The sequence below is a fragment of the Sinocyclocheilus anshuiensis genome, unplaced genomic scaffold (genome assembly GCF_001515605.1).
Source record: "Sinocyclocheilus anshuiensis isolate Anshui unplaced genomic scaffold, SAMN03320099.WGS_v1.1 scaffold2043, whole genome shotgun sequence".
Taxonomy (NCBI): domain Eukaryota; kingdom Metazoa; phylum Chordata; class Actinopteri; order Cypriniformes; family Cyprinidae; genus Sinocyclocheilus; species Sinocyclocheilus anshuiensis.
In genome coordinates, this window is record NW_015548419.1 from 170,189 (window position 1) to 190,660 (window position 20,472).

At 36.6% G+C, this 20,472-nt stretch overlaps 1 protein-coding gene across 1 annotated transcript in view; it reads right to left on the reverse strand.

Annotated features, from left to right (window-relative positions):
- Positions 1-20,472, reverse strand: part of babam2 (BRISC and BRCA1 A complex member 2) — an 83,121-nt gene that overhangs the window by 11,164 nt on the left and 51,485 nt on the right. Inside the window, exon 7 of the mRNA XM_016444691.1 lies at positions 3,620-3,729. Coding sequence (XP_016300177.1) covers positions 3,620-3,729 — 110 coding nt within the window. The remainder of the gene's footprint in view (positions 1-3,619; positions 3,730-20,472) is intronic.

The window sequence follows — 20,472 nt, forward strand, 5'->3', positions numbered from 1 at the left end:
TGAAATTGTACTAAAAAGTTGTGCAGACCCTTCAGCAATTGGGGCATTTGAAAGTAAATTACTGTTAAATGTAAAATAAATAAAACATAGTCTTACATTAAAATAAAAATTTTACATTTATATTAAACATAACATGTACTCTTAAAGTAAACAATGTGCTACAACAGGTATACTATGCACTGCTGTGCTACTACAGGTATTGTAAAGAAATTTATTTTATTATTCTACCAAATAGTATATAATAAAAGATCGACACTTGGCGTCCATGTATCGATACAGTATTGCCGCGGAAAATATCGCGATACTATACTGTATTGATTTCTCCCCCCACCCCTACTTTTCAGAGTGTTATTGGGCTTGTGAATAGACCCACACTGTTTTACGAACTCAATAACAAAGAAAAGAACAGAATAAACAACAACCAGAGACAAACGAGAAAACACACAAACAATCTGCACAATAATACAAAGCACAACCAACAAATAGCTGTCTTCTAAACAGACAGAAATGCAATCAAAAACAGAAGAGAAAAAAAGAGTGGAAAAGGGGGGGAAAAGTGTTCACAACACTGTCAAACTATAGAATGTGTAGGAGTCGATCTCGCACCATCACATGTTGAAGGAGATGTGAAGTCAAACTCAGTGAGCACTTCACAGTCATAATAACACAGCCTGCTGTGTGGGAGTAGAGAGTGGCCATCACTGCAAGAGCGATACTCCGGGTAAACCTGGATGTGTGGATTCAGAGAAAGAGAGACAGGGACGGAGATAGAGAGAAGGATTCCTGGGAGGGTTTTATTTCACTCAGCTCAGGCAGGCTGAGAGCGACCTCTCTCTTGCACTTCTCTTTCAAGTCCCACTCACTCTCTCTCTGGTTCTGTGACGGGGCCGCAGGGACGGCCGCATGACTGGCTGGCTGGAGGGGATGCGTTCTGTGCCAGCCTGGATGAGAGCTGAAGCAGGGGATTCCTCACATGTGCTGGGTTTGTTTAAAGAAATGAAAATTCTGTCATTATCATTTACTCACTCGCATGTTGTTCCAAACCTGCAAATGACTTCTTCTGTGGAACACAAAAGGAGAAATGTCCTGGCCCAGTCCTTCACGGTCTAAAATTTATTGAATAAAGCTTAAATTTTAATCTGTTTGTCAAAAACATTAAATCAAGCTATCATATGTCCTCAGAAGACTTGAAATATAGTGCATGTGTTGCTATCATTGTACAAAAGGAAGCATGGACAAGTCAAAAGGCTCCAGTGTTGCTTGGTTTGGAAAGTTCTTCAGAATGTCTTCTGTTGTGTTTCACAGTAGAAAGAAATGCATACAAGATTGGAACCATATGAGGCTGAGTAAATAATGACAATTTTTATTTTTGGTTAGAGCATCCCTTTAGTACCGATAGCAACACTATATATTGTGCTGAAGTTGAGACCACAGAACATGAACGCCAGCGCCAAATGGCACAAAGCACAAGAAACGTGCACACGCACGCACGCACGCACGCACACACACACACACACACACACACAGGTTTGTTTTTGTGAATTGTGGGGACATTCCATAGGCGTAATGGTTTTTATATTGTACAAACCGTATTTTCTATCGCCCTACACCAACCCTACACCTAAACCTACCCCTTACAGGAAACTTTCTGCATTTTTAGATTTTCAAAAACACTTGAATGATTTATAAGCCTTTTGAAATATGGGGACACTCAAAATGTCCTCATAAATCACCTTCTTGTTGTAATACCTATGTCATACCCATGTCATTATACAAATTTGTGTCCTCATAAATCCCAAAAACGTGCGCACATGCACACACACACACACACACACACCCAATACAAATTCAACTAATCTCAGGTATAAACCCACCCACTCACGAAAAAAAAAAAAAATCTGTTTACAATGTGTGTATTGTATGAGCATCAGTATCTGTGCAAAAAGTTCAAATCGCAGACAGAAAAGTGGGCTTCAAAAACACTGTGCCACTGTTTTAGCATTCATTCTTTTTCAGGTATGTCCTCAGGAGCCCCGTTTCTACATTTCCAGCATTGCTTTGGCCCCCTGGCTCTACCTTTGTAAAAAAAAACACACCCACAGACACACATATATTTCCGCCCACCTGTCCCTTCTCCTAAGTCACCCTAGTCTGAGCTGATGCATGCATGGAGGCAAGGTCAACCCTGTGTGGTCCTGTATTATCCAAACTACCATAATATAACGGGGTGGAGAGAGTGTGGCCATGACAGATAGAAGCTGACATGGCTGCAGAGCAAACAAACGGGCTTGTTCCTCCTCCCCTCCCCTCCCGCTACGCTGATTTGAGTGGATGGAGGACAGCACAGTGAAAGACAAAAAAAAAAAAGAATTCATCAGGCACCCAGAGGCTGGCATTAGCAGACCTTGCCCATTGAGATCTATCTGTTGTGAAGTCACACTGAAGGTTCCTACATTCCTTCTGAGAAGTGACCTTGTGTTCTGGATACTGCAGAGGGCAGAGGGAAATGTCGGGCTAACTACAGCCATTTTTGAAAATTTCATGGTTGACAAAGTAGATTACAACTTTATACTTCCATATTGTACTACATATAATAAAATTTGCTAAATTATCAGGATTCATTGGTACAAGCCTCAGTTCATACAGATCTGGCTTAAAAAGAGCACAATAACAGGGTTCCAGAAGAAGAAAAAAAAAATTCCAATAGAAATATTGATTGTGGGTTAGAATGCATAAACTTCTCATTGCAGATGTACGATGAGCTCCAAGTGTGAAATGGAAAAATCTAAACCAAGGCTGTTTAAAAAAAAAAAAGGGGTTGTTCACTGCTGCGCTCTCTGCATGCAGCGACAGAGAATGGAAGAAATAATTATCGGCCTTGTATTGACAATATGTTGATCATCTGTAAATCCCTGAACAGCTGTAGCAAGGTCACATGAAATGATTAAAGCAGTAGTGGATGAGTACCACTATTTATGAACATGTTCCATGGTGCACAAGATCAAATTATTTCCAGGTTGTAATGCACAAAGACTGGACAGGTGGGAAGAATTTTGTTTTGTACACTAACTGAAAACAGAGTCAGTAATGTTCTGCAAGTCACATCAATAACCGAACCCTTTAGTAACGGCTCTCGTCCTTGCGTAAATAGAACACTTTTTTTTACTGACTAACTCTCAATTCCTCCAGGATTTCAGGAAGTAAACAGCAGAAGAGGAAGTGCTGTCTTTAGTTCATTTACTCAAGTTGGCAGTTGGATAAGGTGTGTCATAAATTGTGTGCTTCAATCTCTTAAATAACAGTACAAAGACCCGGAAAGCAATTTTCACTAAATTATTATTAGCAGATACAAGAATTTAAGATTTACATTCTTTCTTGTCTGTGAAATTTGGCTAAACTTTTTGGGGGAAATAAAATGTTAATGAGACTACCACCCCTGAAATGGCAATGGCAATCGACTAGAAATAGTTCAGCATTTCATGTTTTTACTGGCAATTAAAAAAGGGACTAGCCCTTTAATATATCCTGCCCCAATCTCTTGAGGATTTTTAACATTACAATTCTGTATGACCTGGGAAAATTAATTTTCACTTGAATGGAATAGGGTGAAGTTACTCACTGCTCAATGCTGGGAGACAGGTAGAGTTTTGGAAAGACTTGTGTGGCTTCAGCATCTTCAAAACTAACGGATAGAAGTGCCACATCTTCTCCTGGATCCAGTGCTGTGTCCTAAAAGAAGAATAAAGGACAATTTATATTTTAAATGATTATATTATAGACCGTATAGACAATCAGATATGCGGTTGGCAAGATTTTTACCAAACAGGAGTGTGCATGCTAATGCTAAACCTATTAATTGGTTTGCATTTGCCATTTTGAGATTATCATGATTGGGCAACAACTGTGTCTGCTTGGCTGATGAACAGACATCTAAACATCAGAAGGCACCGTTTTTTTAAAGATAAATAAAAGGTAAAATAAATGTAAATACTGAATGTCTTATATGTTTTTGTATCATAAAAAAGGAATTATGTTGACTTCTTCTAGCTCAGTGGTTAACTGGTGTGCGGCGATTGTTTGATTGCAGACAACAGATCCGATGAAACATCATTCATGTGTAGTATTGCACATACATCAAAGCTTAGAAGAGATAAAAGTCCTGGAGATAGCTATAACACGTTTTGATATTTGATAAGGCTCTGAGGCAAATCAATGCACTGGGAAACACTGAAGGCCTTTAGCTAGCAGACAGACCAGCCCGGCTGGTGCTGAGCAACTTCTCATCTGAAGGTGGTGTGTCATTTTGGCAGGAAAAGACTACAACCAGAATTCACGCTGCATTAGCTTTAGCTTCAGCTACGGCCACATCTGACAGTCTTCAGCTTATCAAAATCAAAAGGTTCCGCAGGGATCTAGATGATACTTTCTGTTCCTGTTCTGTCTGAGCCCAGTTTTCCTACAGCTAGGCCCTGATGTACGTCATTAGCACCGTGGCGGTAACAGAGGGCTCTAATCAAATGTCTTTCAGTCGGTTTGAACTCATCCATTTGTGATAATTGCTGCCTGCCGTGTAACCTCTGCTCCCATTAGAGTGAGCCGTGTGTGTTGGATATGTGACGTTACCAGTTTGAGGGGACGTGTGCGGGATAAGCTAACGCATAACTCGGTGAGGCACATTGAGGTCTGGGGAGAAACAGCGTGCTCAGCCTTGATAAATATGAATGGGACATATTCAGCCATGGCTTGACAGTCTATTTGATGTTATAGCAAAATGGTTCTCTCATCTCTAACAAAGTTGTATTGCTCTGGCTAGTCCAATTATGAGTGCCAAAAGATTTCTGTGATACATTAGAGCAAAATACAAAATATATCACAATTAAGTAACACATTATAAGACTCAAATATTTTTGTTTCGGTTGTGTTGTTGGTAATGATGTCTTAGAGCAATGTTAAGAATCCAACAATTTGCATTGTGAACACAACTGACATGGTTTGCACCACAATGATGCATGGAATCAAGTTTGTGTAAATGGAATACTAGCAATTTTCTGCTAGTATCTGATCTATTTTAATATGGATTCATTTCGTAACGTCAAAATATACGCACATTAAACTTATTTTTGTTTTTCACTTTAAAGTAAAAAGTACAGAGTAAAAAGGTGGAGTTAAAAATAATTGTTTCAAGTTTTCATGATTTCAAGTTGTTTCAAGAGTAGATGGAATACACTACACAACATTTAAAAACTGGATAGATCTTAAAATACTGGGCAGCATACACTTACCGACTTTGTAATAGTCACAGAGAAAAAACTGGCCATCATAAGCCCCTTTCACAGTAATATCAGTAAACTGCCGTAAAATTAGCGGAACGACTTTACCGGTAAATTAAAAAATGCGCTGTTCACACAGGCAATAGCGTTCCATATTTTTTCCGGTAAAGCACCAATCACACATCGGTTTTAAATTACCGGTAAATTCTGTGACATTACATCATTAAACGGAAATGACCTGTAAACGGCAGCACCTTCTTGTTGTTTTCATTTTTGTGCCAAACGTTCACAATCACAATCACAATCACAATCAATCCAATTCTTTTGGCCCAGAGACATCGTATTAGACGACTTCAAACCGAACTACACAGTGCAGAGTAAATCATCATTGCATCAGAATGTTATGACTGGCCCAGAGCCACTGAAGTTTGAATTTCAACAGCTCTGGATTGGCCTGGAGTACACATCTTACGTAACCGTGTTATGAACTCGTACGTGCTCATACCGGTAATTTTCATTCTGTGTTCACACACAGCAGAATTCTATCAATTTACTGGTAATGTTAATGTTAAACTTCTCATACCGGTAAATTTTTTAATTTTTTTAATTTTGAAGAAGGGCCTTTTCACACATGATCTCTCTACGGCAATTTACCAGTAATTTTCCAGTAAAGTCTGTATGTGTGAAAGGGGATATACTGTACACTAAACGACTGAGGATCATACACTACCACACTTTGAAGTCATTCCGATCAAAACAAACTCATGCAGAAGCGTGTGCCTTATTGCTAGGAGATGCGTGACAAATGAAAACAATATGTGTTCTAAAATCGGTTAAAAAAATCAAACATGTTTGATATCCTCCGACTGGATGGAGTCTGTGACCATCATACACAACGCGATTTTCTATTGAATCTGTCAACTCAAATCTGCAGACTGGCTCTGACATTCGGCAACTAACGTCAACCCCTCCAAAAATCATGTAGTGTATTCCAGCCTTTATCGAATATCCCGATTTCAGACACGTAACGGTAATTGATATCATCAACCTTTGGCTTGACTACATTATCAACACAATAATGTGTTAATAATGTTACTAATATTACACAAACCACGTTCCAGTTCACCATCTCAGCCAACAATCTTCTAAAAGTGAACATCCTAATGATATGAAGAGCCCCACCTTGATGATGGGGTTTGGTTACATGTTTGTGATGGTATGAAACAGGGCCTGTTTCAAACCACATTTTGAGACTTGCTTAATACACTGCAGTTTTGAGAAAATGCTCAGCAATGTTGTTGACTGATGAATTTCCACATGGTTTGCCTTTAAGCATATTAAAAACACCAGACAGACAACGCGTCCTAACCAGACGCAATGCAATAAGATTCCAGCGACAAGCAATTTGTCTGTCCACACCAGACACGCCACAACAGAATCAATCAAAATTCAGTGCCAATAATAAGCCCATGTGGATGGGTAATCTCTGCAAGCACACTGCACTTGCAACGAAATGGATAAGTACATAACCTAATAAACCTCTTTAACATTATTACAAATACATACGGAGTTGACTGATACTATCTTTTTCGTAGAATACACTTGTATGTTCACATAGAGTTGACAGTTTGAAAATTCTTATTACTTTAAATTTATTTTTAAGATCTGAGGTAAACTATCTGTTGTTGCTTTCAGTATGGCTTATAAAGGTCATGCAAAGTGATATTCAAACTCACATTAAAGCATTTTAATCAGTAACTGAGATCACCATTGTCATAGTTTGTATACTGTTGTTGTAGCCACAATGTTGCAGAAATAGAAACTATTTCTTAAATAGAATCCCCTGTCTAAAATTGTTTTTGTTGGGAAAAACGTTGATTAACACATATGGTTAGGACACAGTGTTAAACATGAAAAAGTCAGTGTTGATTTCAATTAAAATTACAGCATCAATTTCTACTCCAGTGTGTTTATGTTTTTTCTTGCATCTGTCCTTGACGGACTGAACAAAAGAACTGGACTGGAAGTATGAACTGCAGAAGATTTCCATGTCAAAGAAGGCGGAGACACAGAGCACAGTTTAAGTTCAGGTGTTTACCAGCAATAGTGAACTTTTCCGGAAAGTTTGCTTTGGCAAAATGTTTAGAACTCCAAAAATGAACTCCATTTTGGCCGGATTTTGTTTGGAATGACGTCACACAGTTCGTTCTTTGATTTCACTTGAAGTATTTCAGGGCCTTTACATTGTATTATCTTACACTAAAGAGTATACCAATACATGTTTAATTTTGTTTTGTCACGTGTATGTTCCCGTTTAGTTCCTGTTTTCCTTATTTGGTCCTTCCTGTTCCTGTCCTCGTTGTATGAATTTGGTTCCAGCTGTGTTTGTTTAATTAGTTAATTTGCTCCCAGGTGTGTCCCATTGGTGTCTGTGTATTTATAGTGAGTCCTGTTCTGAGTTTCTTTGTCCGGAATTGTTTATGTCCCCTCCTTGTTCTATGTGTGATTCCCTGAAGAGAAAATTAAACCCCTTTGTTTTGTACTCCTGGTCTCCTCGTTCCTCGCTCCGTGTTCCTCACAGTAGTGACCCGTGACAGCTTTCTCATCAATATGCACTACTGTGAATTGGAAATATTGGTTCAGTAGATTTCAGAGACCTTTCAAATGAATGTAGCCTCAAGGGCTGATAATGGAAAGATCCAACGAATAAACTTCACATCATTTAAGATCGCCCATGACTCACAAATTCATCAAGAAAGTTTGAGTTCACTACTCAAGATGATTTGAAAAATGGTTTGAAATGTTTTACGAGCAGTATGGACCTTCTGGGGCTAGAAAACCTAATTTTCAGTGAAAAAAGGGTTCATAATTCAGTCAGTAATAATATGGGGCTGCTGTTGAAAAGCATCTATTTGATGAAGCTCTGAGGGCAAACGTGTGAATCTGTTTGAATGCAGGAGGAACAAAATGTCAAGCGCAAAGCTGATGGCTACCCTTGTCATCTGTGTCTTCTTGCTCTTCATCAGCCGCCATCATACGACATGGACCTGGACTGGGGGGTGGGGGGGTGGGGGGATTGTTAGGTTATGGCTGGCACAAGAAAGAGGAGATGGAGAAGATTTTTTTTTTGTGTGACTGGTATTGGCATAGGAACAAACACTCTAAAGATATTTAACAATGACATGATTAAAACGAACAATGAAGTTTAATAAAATAATTAGCAATGGAAGCCTGTGCATTAAAATGATTTTTACAGCAGTTAAGAACTGTTGTTGGTATGTCAACAAAAATATGATAAAAGACACATAAATACATTTTGAATAATAAAAATAAATAATTCTTTCAGCAAGTAAGGGGGATTTCCCAAAAGCAATTAATAGTGTGCATATAGTGTGTATAAACTGGTTTAAACAAAGCTATTTACAGCTTTGAATGCATCTTAAATCAATTTACCCATCCATAACAAATATGAGGATTCGACAACACCACCAACAAGTAGCTCCTTATTTTAATGGTATGCCTTATTTTAATGACAAACAGTTAAAAATATACCCAAGCAAACAGTTATTCGCTCCTAATTTGACACCACTAGTTCAAAAGAAAGTATAGAGAAAGCAGTAATACGCAATTTAAAAGTCAATAACTTGGCAGCCTATTGTCATTTTAAATCTGTTTGAGAACATAATATACAGCGGGTAAAATAAGTATTGAACACGTCACCATTTTTCTCAGTATATATATTTAGCCAAGACACCAGCTGAAATCTATCAGTAATTAGAAAGCAATACTGCCCCTTTTCAGTGGAACTTAATATTAGCTGGTTCAGTCCCAACACCTACAGTACCAGGATGATGAAGATGAAACAAGGGTGGACTTTTCAGCAAGACAATGATCCCATACACAGCCAAGGAATCTCTCGATTGGTTTTTAGAGAAAGAAAATAAAGCTGCTAGAATGGCTCAGCCAATCACCTGAATTGAACCCAATAGAAAATAAGAACTAAAGATCAGAGTTCACAGAAGAGGCCCACAGAACCTTCAAGATTTGAAGACTGTGTGGAAGAATGGGCCAAAATCACACCTGAGCAATGCATGCAACTAGTTTCTCCATACAGGAGGCGTCTTGAAGCTGTCATTACCAACAAAGGCTTTTGTACGAAGTATTAAGTAAATTTCAGTAGTTCAATACTTTTTCCCTGGGTCATTCCATTTTATTACACAGAACTTAATTTCTGAACTTATTTGTATTGTTTTCTTTGTATGTATGGATTACTTGGATTATGAATGAATGAATGAATGAATGAATGAATGAATGAATGAATGAATGAATGAATGAATGAATGAATGAATGAATGAATGAATGAATGAATGAATCAATCAATCAATCAATCCATCAATCAATCAATCAATGTCGCTTTTGCTCCAGGCAAGGGATAATTCAGCAGAAAAAGGATTGGGATATTGACTAGAGGTTGCTTAAAAAAAAAGAAAGTCTAAATTTAAAAGAATTAAGATTCAAATTATGATTGGCAGACATACAAGTAAATGTTCCTCAAAAGCCTAATGTATAATATTTGATACATTTTAACATTATTTTTCTGAAAATGATGTATTTTTACATTTTACACTGATGCATTTTTACAATTATAAAGACATTTTACTATAACGAACTATCAGATGTCAAAAAAGTATAATAAACTTCCATATTTTAACATTAAAAATCGTATAAATACTATAAAGACAGTTTTACACATATTGTGACTATAGTCTTTTAGAAATGTTCTGTTTCCACAATAAATCTTCAGTAGGTTACAAGAACACTTATTATTCTACATATAAAGAGCATCTTTACTGTGGAAGTCTGTGCTTTGGGCAAAATGCTACTTAAATAAGAATAAAGGTGCATCATTAAAACATGCTCTTAAAGGTTCTTGGTAAAGAACTAATGAAGACAACAGTGATGACTAATGAGTGTTTTGAGTGACCCTTCCTCCAGGACAGTGAGAGGGGGAGTATTGTGCACTCTGTACCTCCTGTTTAAACCAGTGAGTCAGTGTCAAGGAGTCTGGGGTAGGGAACAGGGCTCAAGGGTCTGGGGCCCCACTCTGTTTTGTTTTATGACCTCCCCTCGGGTGCTTGCCATACTGCGTGATGTGACATCGTAGAGATGTGACAGCTGTCTCCAAGCCAAAAGCTGTCTAAAACCAAAACTTGAGGTGAAGTTGATTTGTTTGGCCCCACTATAGAAACAGTCAGGACTGAACTGCTCAATGTTTTCAGTGCCATCTCATATGAGGAAAGCACAGAGACCTGAGTGGTCAGCTACAACCATGACCTTGAAGAACAGGTGCTTTCCCATAATCTTAAAAATAACGTTTTCAAAAGGGGGATTTTGCAATGATGCCACAGAAAAACATTTTGGGATCCCCAAAGTACCCTTTCAGTGAACAGTCCTTAAAAGACATTTTTTCCTTGTGAAGAACATTTTAATAGCCAAAAGGACATTTTTTAACCACAGCATTCAACGTTACCTTCCAAGATTCATGTAGTGGCAATTCATAACTATATTTTAGACAATAAGTCATCAACTCTTTTTCAACAATGCATGTTATTTCAAACCACCTTTACAGATTGGATTATTAAATGGTAATATGTATCAATATGCACTATATGTGCACTTCAGCTTGGATTCCATAACAAAATGGCACCAAACCTGAATGTTTAGTTGATCTTGTAGCACTGTTGAACTCCTGAAACACAGAGGATTACTGACCATGACGTGGTTGCTAATTAATTCTCCCTTGAGATCATATTCACCACTGAGAGAAACTCAATATATCCCAATGTTTGTTTGTTTGTTTAATATATTGTTATTGGTGACTACTGTTGACTATTGTAACTGACTACATTCATAACTTTAACTTGAACATGTATTAAATTACTGTTATTGACAAGATTTTAGAAAGATAATTTCCAGCCTAGGTGTCATGCCCACTGAAGAGATGCCCAAAATATTTTCATGGCGGGAATATTTTACCTGAGGCAACAATTTGACAGCAGACCATCAACCTATATAAACCTGACAAATGTTTCTACATTCCAAAGATACTAAAAATGTGATACTGTGTTCAAAACAGCAAAACATATCACAGGAAATGCACAGATTTCCTGAGAGTGTTTATTTATTCACTTTATTGATCTGTGTTTGTGAGAAAAATTATAATGAACAGTTAAGTGAATCTAAATGTGTGCATTTTGACGTAGTCAAACACTTTGTCCAGTGTTCTGCATGCTTGATGTCATTGCAATTAATGTCAAGCATGAAAAGTCACAGCACATTTCAGATGATAAAATATTTCGGAAAAGGTAATGAAAGCTAAAAACAGCCAATCACTGATTAACTTAAGACATTTTAAGAGGTTGTGTGTTACATAAATAGGCGGGGAGGGTTTTTTTGGTGGATAAAGGAGGAGAATTGTGGAACATATTAACAATTTGGGCACACCCTCCAAGGTGGAGAACACAGCTGGGCTATAGTGTCTGTATCTCAGGGGTGTGTGCGTGCTTGAGCCAAATACGATTTCAAATGGGTGTGGTGGCTGAGGTAACCCAGTGTCCAGAAAGCTGCTACCATTGATCAGACGACCCATCTGATCAAATGATACAATAAAGAAAATAACTTTTTATTCATAGTCTAGAGTTGACGAAATACTCATGTGACAATTGTGAGCTTCATGATGAATTAATCGGGAACAACTACAATGAAATTACAAATTTCCAACCAGAGAAGTTAGTCTTAAAGGAACACTCCACTATTTTTGAAAATATAACATCGTGTACTAAGACCGACGGAAAATGTTTTCAGGCGCTGCGTAATATCATTGCGCCTGCTGCACCCATGGTACGGCAGCAAAGTTCCTTGATTATTACGTCGGAATGAGAGTATAGTTCCTAGCCATATCGGCCTAGAAAATCGCAACTTTTCATTTTCCGTCGGTCTTAGTACACGATGTAACTACAGAAGAGTCAAGTTTTAAATAGGGAAAATATAGAAACTCTTTGGTCATTTATGAGCGAGATGCTAACGGTCTAATCAGATTCAATGATCTATGCTAAGCTACAGCTAAAAGTGCTACCGCCAGACCCGGAGATCGGCTGAATGGATTCGACAACGGTAAAACTCAACTGTTTAGCTCCAGGGGAGTTGGAAAATGAGCCTACACTGTAAAAAATGACCGTGAATTTAACAGTAAAAGACTGTAAAAATGCTACAGTAAAAACCAGTTAAATGGTTAACGGTAAATTCCCCTACTATATACGGTGAAAAACTGTATTGGACATTACATGTATTGGACATTAATTTTAATGAAAATTAAAATTTCATTTTTGGAAGTGAAAAAGACCGTATAATTTACAGTGAATAACCGTAAATTGACATTCCCAGAATTCCCTGCTTTTACCGTACATTTTTTTTTACAGTGCATTTTCAAAAATAGTGGAGTGTTCCTTTAAGTTTTCCACATTCTTGTGCACAGTCTTCCTGGTGAACATTCTAAGGTTGCTCACTTTGACCAGTAGCTCAATACTCTTTTAACAGGCTGCATGATTTGTGGCTTTTGAAGGGTTAAAACAAACCGTAAATCCCTAAGAATATATTAGTCATTTTTATACACATAAACAAACATTTCACTCTCTCTCTCTCTCTCTCTCTCTCTCTCAGACACACACACACACACAAACACACACACACACACACACGTTATCTGTTATCTGGTTATCCCTTGATGTATATGGAAAATGACTCCCTAACTGTTGAATCCATAAATCACAATTCAGTTTGTTTCATTACTAACATGTATAACAGATGCTGACTGGTCAATACAAATAGAGATTAAAATACATGATATAACAGCCATGATGTGACACACCATCTTCTGGTAGAAGGATGGTATGCAATTAATTTACTAAATAGAAAAAAAAGTACTTTTTTTTTAAAAATAATATATTAAGTGTTTACAAGCAACAAAGTCACCGAAGGCCACACTAAACAAAGTATATAGTTTTACTTTGGGTCGTACATAGTAACAGTCTTAGAACATATTCACCAAATAGCATAGCCTCTATCACTGGAATATGAAAAGCATGGCTGGCTAACAGACTAACACAGAATGACAGTTAATGTTTCTAGTGCTTGAATATTGGAATCTAAAGCAAGCTTCTTGTCATCCCACATCTTTCACTATTATTTGAGATCTCTTCAGGTAGTGCCGGAAAACAAAATTTGTTTCCAGTGCCATCGTATTGCAGTAGAAATTGAAAATAAGAAGAAAAAAAAAAAATAGGAGTTTACAGAGACCTTTAAGTCTTTTGGATATGGAACAAAGCAAAGAACAGAGAATGGCTTCCGTGAGTTAAACTGAGAACGAAATGACTTCAGGTAGCTACAGGCAGTCAAATGAAAACAGAAAACATATAGAGGGAAAGTGTACACCCACTCTCCAAAACACACAAGCAGTTTGAAAAGGGAGCAGTGCCTGGAAATGGCAGCAGTGTGTGACTCACAGAGGACAATCAACAGCGGCTTGATATTGATCCATGAGTTGTGGTCTACGGTGAAAACATGTAGCGGCACACGCTTCTCCCCTTTTTCTAAACACACACAAACTGTGACCCAGGTTCATCGATGACTGGAATCAGGCGAAAAACTGTTATACCGTAATGATGAGGTATAACAGCATAAAAAGAGACAGACCACACTCTAAAGACTTATATATGAGACACTATATATGTCTTATATATCTTTACATTAAAAAATATTCTGCAAAATCAATGAATTGAGTAAATGTAATTAAAACATTTAAGTAGATCTGAATAACTACACTTGGCACCACAACAGTTAAAAAGGTAACTCAAATATTTGATTTACAAAGTCCTCATGTGTTTGACCTAACACCAGGCTCTACTCTTCACCAAGATGGCAACATAACAGAAAACCCTCAGCATAAAACAGAATATTACACACTAATAGATAATCTATTGCAAAAACAAGCAGAATATCATGATTAAAGATTAGGGAATACTGATATGGAATAATTATTGTAATAAAAAAACAGTATAATTTCTCCATTCTCTAATATTTTGAATGAAATTGAACAAAAATAATATAATCTGTTAGTCAAATACAAGTTTCTTCTGGTGAAAAAAAACTAAATAATAAATGCAAATTTTAGACAATTAAAATTGGCATGTTTAATTTGTCATTTATAGATTTTTTAAGGTAGTTATTTATTATTGTGATACTTACAAAGCCACTGAATTATTTTTTAAAGTGCACTTACCTAGTTGCCTCTTCTGAATGAACTTGACCAGTCTACAAATACAGTTATGGCCTGATTTGAGTCATTATAGCTCATTTCATGATGACACCGTTAACAGGTTTTTTTTTCCTCATTCAAGTAGATAGCAGGTGTTCTTGCATGAATGCAAAGAGGCTGCTGGGCAGACTGACATGCTTAAAGCTTTTTATAAATGTAGACCCCTCATTGATGCACACACATTAGAGATCAAACTGAGATTTGGCACTAAGATTGGTAATTGAACTGTAAAGATGGATAAGTTCTGAACAGCATAATAAAGAAACATATACAAAATATCTATCAGAGATGTATACTGGGCAAATATGAATTAATTATAATTGTGTAATGCAAAAAATATAAAGGCAGTATAAAGAGGTCAACAACAATGATTGAAACTACTGTTTCATCTGTTTCTCGCTGCATAACTTTCATATACTTTTTTTTTAAACAGGTATCATGCCGTATCCTATAAACTATATACGCTGTAAGAGGAACACTTTTTCCATTTCAAACAAAGCTGATGTTTCTCCAGTAGGCGACGTTTAGCATATCTATGAGTGAAATGTTAGCTCAATATGCCTTTACAGTTAGTAAGTAAAACCGTTGTAATGTTTGCAGGAGTGTTTACACAATGACTCCAAAGCTAACAAGGCATTAATGGTACATTGAAACACAAAGGTATTAAATCCCATAAAGGTATTAAGTTCCCACACTTCACTAGCCATCTCGCTCCTGATGATGCCACCCATCTCTGGAGAGGCAAAACAGTAGTTGGCATTCATTACACAGTATGATGCATCCACAAAGATGACTTGTCATCAATGCGTATCATATGTTGCCAGAAGAAAGTCATAAGCTTTGCACTTGGGGCGTGCAGTCGTGATGTCCTCATTTTTTGCGCTTGTTTGATCCTGTCTGAGAAGTGTCAACACACCAGGGTGCTCATGATGTCAATGTGAGTAATTGCTATCTCATCAGTGAAGAGATGGCAAGGGGCACGTGACGTAAAGTTTGGTCATACTCATTCTAGCACCTGAGAGCATGACTTGGCCACCACGATCATATTAAGAAACACTATTTAGGAGGGGTCCCGTCATATTTTAACTGGAACAAATACACACAGACAAATGAGAAACAGATGCATCAACTCTGCATCAAAAATAATCCAGCTGAGCACAACACAAATTAACAAAACGCATTCCAGTAATTCACATAAAAATGCAAGCTGTCCTACAATAAAATCACTTGAATTAATAATAATAAAAACAATCCATTCCTAAAATACATGTTGTAATTCTCAGAATGGAACAAAGGAAATAAAACCGAGCAAGAGCATGACACAGAAATGTATCACAGAACAATGATTAAAACAACTGTCTATTTTTAGCAACACTACTAATAATAGATCAGCTGTTGTTATAACTATCGTGAAAGATAGACATAAGAACGCGAAAATCGACATAACAATGAAGACAAACAACAATCTGTCAATTTGTCCAAGAGTCCTCTTTAAAAGAAGCCATCTCTGATACACTTTAGGGGTGAAAAGGGAAACTATTTTTCTTTTGACATTCACATCTCCCCTGGCCTTAAAAGTGGGATCAGATGTAATTTTGTAATATCAATTTTGTACATTTTTTTGGGGCCATTCACAGAATAAGTTGAGAATGTCTCTGATATTTTTAATGCAGATTAAACAATAAAAAAAGATGTTGTATATATTATATTGTATAAAAATAATATATACATCAATAAATGTCATGTGATCATACCAACCACAGAATGCATATGCACAATTGACAAACAGATTGCACTGAAAATTATTTTTCACACATTTACACACATGCATAACCTATTAAAATAAGGTCATTCACCATGGTATGACTTCATGATCAGTAGATGATCTTTAGTGATACAGGATCATGTGATGAGATTATTTAAATAATTTTCTATTTTCTGGTTGATGTGCAGTATCTGGACTTCAGCAACATTAATCTTACATGGAGCTCACACTGACACATAGATTAAAAAAATGTGTGTCATTAAATTTAGGAAGCCTTTTCCACACCTGCTTATGGTGGGGACAGCAAAGCAGAAGCAGATTAATCTTTCACAATTTTAGACCTGATTTATGATTTTCTAATGACGTTACTGGCCAACTAGAAAGTCACAAAAGCTATTTATTTTAGTGTGAAAAAAAAAAAAAAAAAACATGCAAAAATATGCAAAATTTGGATTTGAGACTTTAGTCTTTGCAACTTTACAGATCTTCTTTATGCACCAAGAGCTTGTAACACTCCAAAGAGAAAGGAAAAATTTAAATCGCATCTTATGACCCCTTTAAGGACATGAATTAACATTTGATGTTGTGTCCAATTGCCTGAGGGATTTTCTGAAAATAAAAAGGACATAATAAAGAATAATAAAGACACAGCCATATACACACAGGAAAAACACGATATATATTCAGCTGATCAAGGATTTCATCAGGGCGGCTCATAGGTTCTTTAAGATCAATTAGGTCAACTGTAATATTTTTCAGGGTTAGGCTTTGTCCACCCTTCTTTAATACTTTCCATTCAGAATTCCTCCCTTGTCCAAAAAAAAAAAAAAGCTCATTGTACCTATTTAAAACTGTCCTTTAAACCAGCAATAATCTCGTAACCATAAGAGGGTGTGTTTCCTGCTTATCTACATACCGCACCATTTTTTGATGATTTAAAGTCTTTGTGCTATTATGTTTGAGTGTGCGCGTGTTGCAAAGCATCCAACTGCTATAAAAAATAAATAAATAATAGACAAAAATAATTTCTTAAATATCTCAGTTTCATACTGAAAAGGAATAGTTCAACCAAAAATGAAAAGTTTTCTTCTGCGGAACACAACAGGACCAACAAAGTTACAAATAGTCACACGGACTATGTACTTTTTTCTAAGTTCTTTAAATTGACTATAATTAAAATTGTTATGCACTAAGAATCAACCCACTGCCATAGCCCTCAAATGTCATTTGGATGTACACATATTTTGAATGGCATAAAGACGTGATACATTTCACATTAATGATGCCAAAAACCTGTGGTTTTTGTGAATCTTGTAACCATTCATGACATATTTGAACATGCAGACTGGCGGGATGAGATGCCCCCTTATGAACAGAGTGTAATAACTGATAAATTGTGACATATTTATAAATGACTGCAGCATAACAGTGAAAATCATGAAAGGGACCGTCTTGTCAAGAAGACCCCTGTGATAAAACTATTCTAAATTATCTGATTTTGAAAGATTATGTAAAATGTATTGTTTTTCATTTATAATGAATTGTTTATTAAGTCTCATTAATGCAAAATGCAACTGATTAACTGAATTATACATTCTAAATAATTTATTATTGTATGTACTGTAAATAAATTCATTTTCACATTGTAGTTCGATAATTGAATAACAACAACAAATCACGTGACAACCCCAGTCAAAGATACATATCAGGAATCATACATACTGTCTACCTGTATTTTTAATTCAAGCGATGCTATAATAGCAATGACCTATGAATTCATGATTCAATGATTCCACTCAACTGGTCATGAATGAAGATGTTTGAAATGTGTATCTATTTCAAGTAATAATAACTAAAATAATTAAATGATGCCTTTGATGTACTATTTAAATAAATAATAATACATTAAAGGTGTGTGGGTGCCTTTTCGTTATCTACTAAATATTCGCTAAACATTTTCCATTCCTGTTCCATGCAAGAAGGAAAGTCACACAGGTTTTGAATGACTTAAGGTTGACCTTTAACCTGGTTTTACCCTAAACTACATCCCTAATTTGTCATTTTCTTTAGAACCAGAAAAGATATGATCAGAATCTGAGGGCGTGTTATCTGTCATGGAAAGTGTAACATGATGCAATACAGCTTTAATTCCAGAGTAACTTCCTGTTTCATGATTTTCCCTGTTTCAAATGACGACACTGGTTTAACTACATGCCTAAGAGTGCAAAGTGATTGCCTGACCTCTGAATTAAAAAATAAGCAGCATAATCACAGAAGAATGACCTAATGCTCAGACAAGAGGCACATTTTCCCTGATCTTGGATATTTGATGCAGCTATAGAGATGTCTTCCTCCCAACCCTGTGCTTACAGTAAATTACTGTCGTGTTTCCATTTCCCACATGACTATGGTGTACAGGTCTCTCTTTCCAGTATCTTATCGCTAACAGCTTACATGGCACCTCTACAGCTCTGCTGTTTTCTTGTCACAGATTTCCTGTGGTTTATTCAAAGCAGTCTCAGCTTCGAAAAAGATCCCCTTTCCTCCTCACAGATCTGGTGTTTTTCTAAGTACCGCTAAGACGGTCTGCCTTTCTCTTGTCTTGTATGTGTGTGCGCATGTCGGGTTCACGCAGAGAGTGCTGTGTGAGCCTACCCCTCCGCTGTGCCCTCTGTTCAGTCAGTCGTTGCTTCTCGGATTAATTAACCTTGATTAATTAATCTAATTAGTTAACACGTTGCGCAAATGAAACAACTGTTAGCTCAAACACAAGGAGGGAAGGAGGAGAGGAAGACAAATGATACAAAAAATAAGCATTTGCTGTAATTGCTTATGGCAATAACTGTTGTGAAGGTCAAGATTCCCTCTGTTCTGTCAGTAAATTTGCTTTTGGGTACAGCAGAGGGTTCAACAAACAGCAAGACCTAGGCAGACTTTCTTAGAGACTCAGGCAACATTTTAAAATTGGTTTGAGTTAGTTCCGTGCGGCTGGTTAACATCTGACAGAGTAGCATCTACGGAACTATATGAAACACTGCATATTTCCACACAATTTCTTCACAACTTGCTTATACTTTCTGTCATGTTAGCATCTATTCCACAGAACTGATCCCCTTTTTTCCCCTAAAATCTTTACAGAAATGCAAAAAAAAAATAATATAATAATTAGTTTCATTAATAGTTTCATAGTGCTACAAAAGTAAAACAGAAAGAAAATGGATTACATGGAATATGTGGCTGTAGAATTCCACAGAATACCACAAAGTTTAAAACATCCTCTGCACCTTGTATATTTGTAAATAAAAAATGTAAAAATTATTTAAACTTTATAAATAAAAAAATTTGGGCTAGTTGTTCAGGCTTGGCTCATAAAGCGATCAAGTTTATGGAATCATTAAAGTGGGTAGGTATGGGTCGTGATATTTTGGTTTTATTTTCAATATAAAATATTTGGATTTATTTCAGTTTATTATGGGCTTGTTCTTTTTAGCTATTTTTTTTCTAGCAAGATCTGGCAACAATAAGGAGTCAAGGTTCGAAATAAGCACAAAAAGATGAACTGACAATCTAATTTAGCTGCAGCGTGTACATGGCCTTTGAGCTCTTTTATCATGACTTGTACATGTGTGCTCCGCATTGCAATGCTCTACCAGGTGACCTACCGAGCAAGCTTACTATGTTAGAAGAGCCATATACAGTGGGTACGGAAAGTATTCAGACCCCCTTCAATTTTTCACTCTTTGTTATATTGCAGCCATTTGCTAAAATCATTTAAGTTTGAAGGGGGTCTGAATACTTTCCGTACCCACTGTATATGGGGCTGGTTATGTGATGCAAACACCAAAATGTATTAGTTTACAAATCATGCATTTTGGTCAAAGTATTTTGAAGTCATAACATAGTATTGTGCAAATAACTGTTTGAAAACAAGTCTTTATTAATTACTAATCGGCCCGTAATCATTATTTGAAATGAAAGTTGTTGGAATGAAAGTTGTTGGTGTTTTACTGCCAAAAGTGTTCATTTAAACTTTTTGAAGATTTGCAAAAATGTAGGTAGAGGTA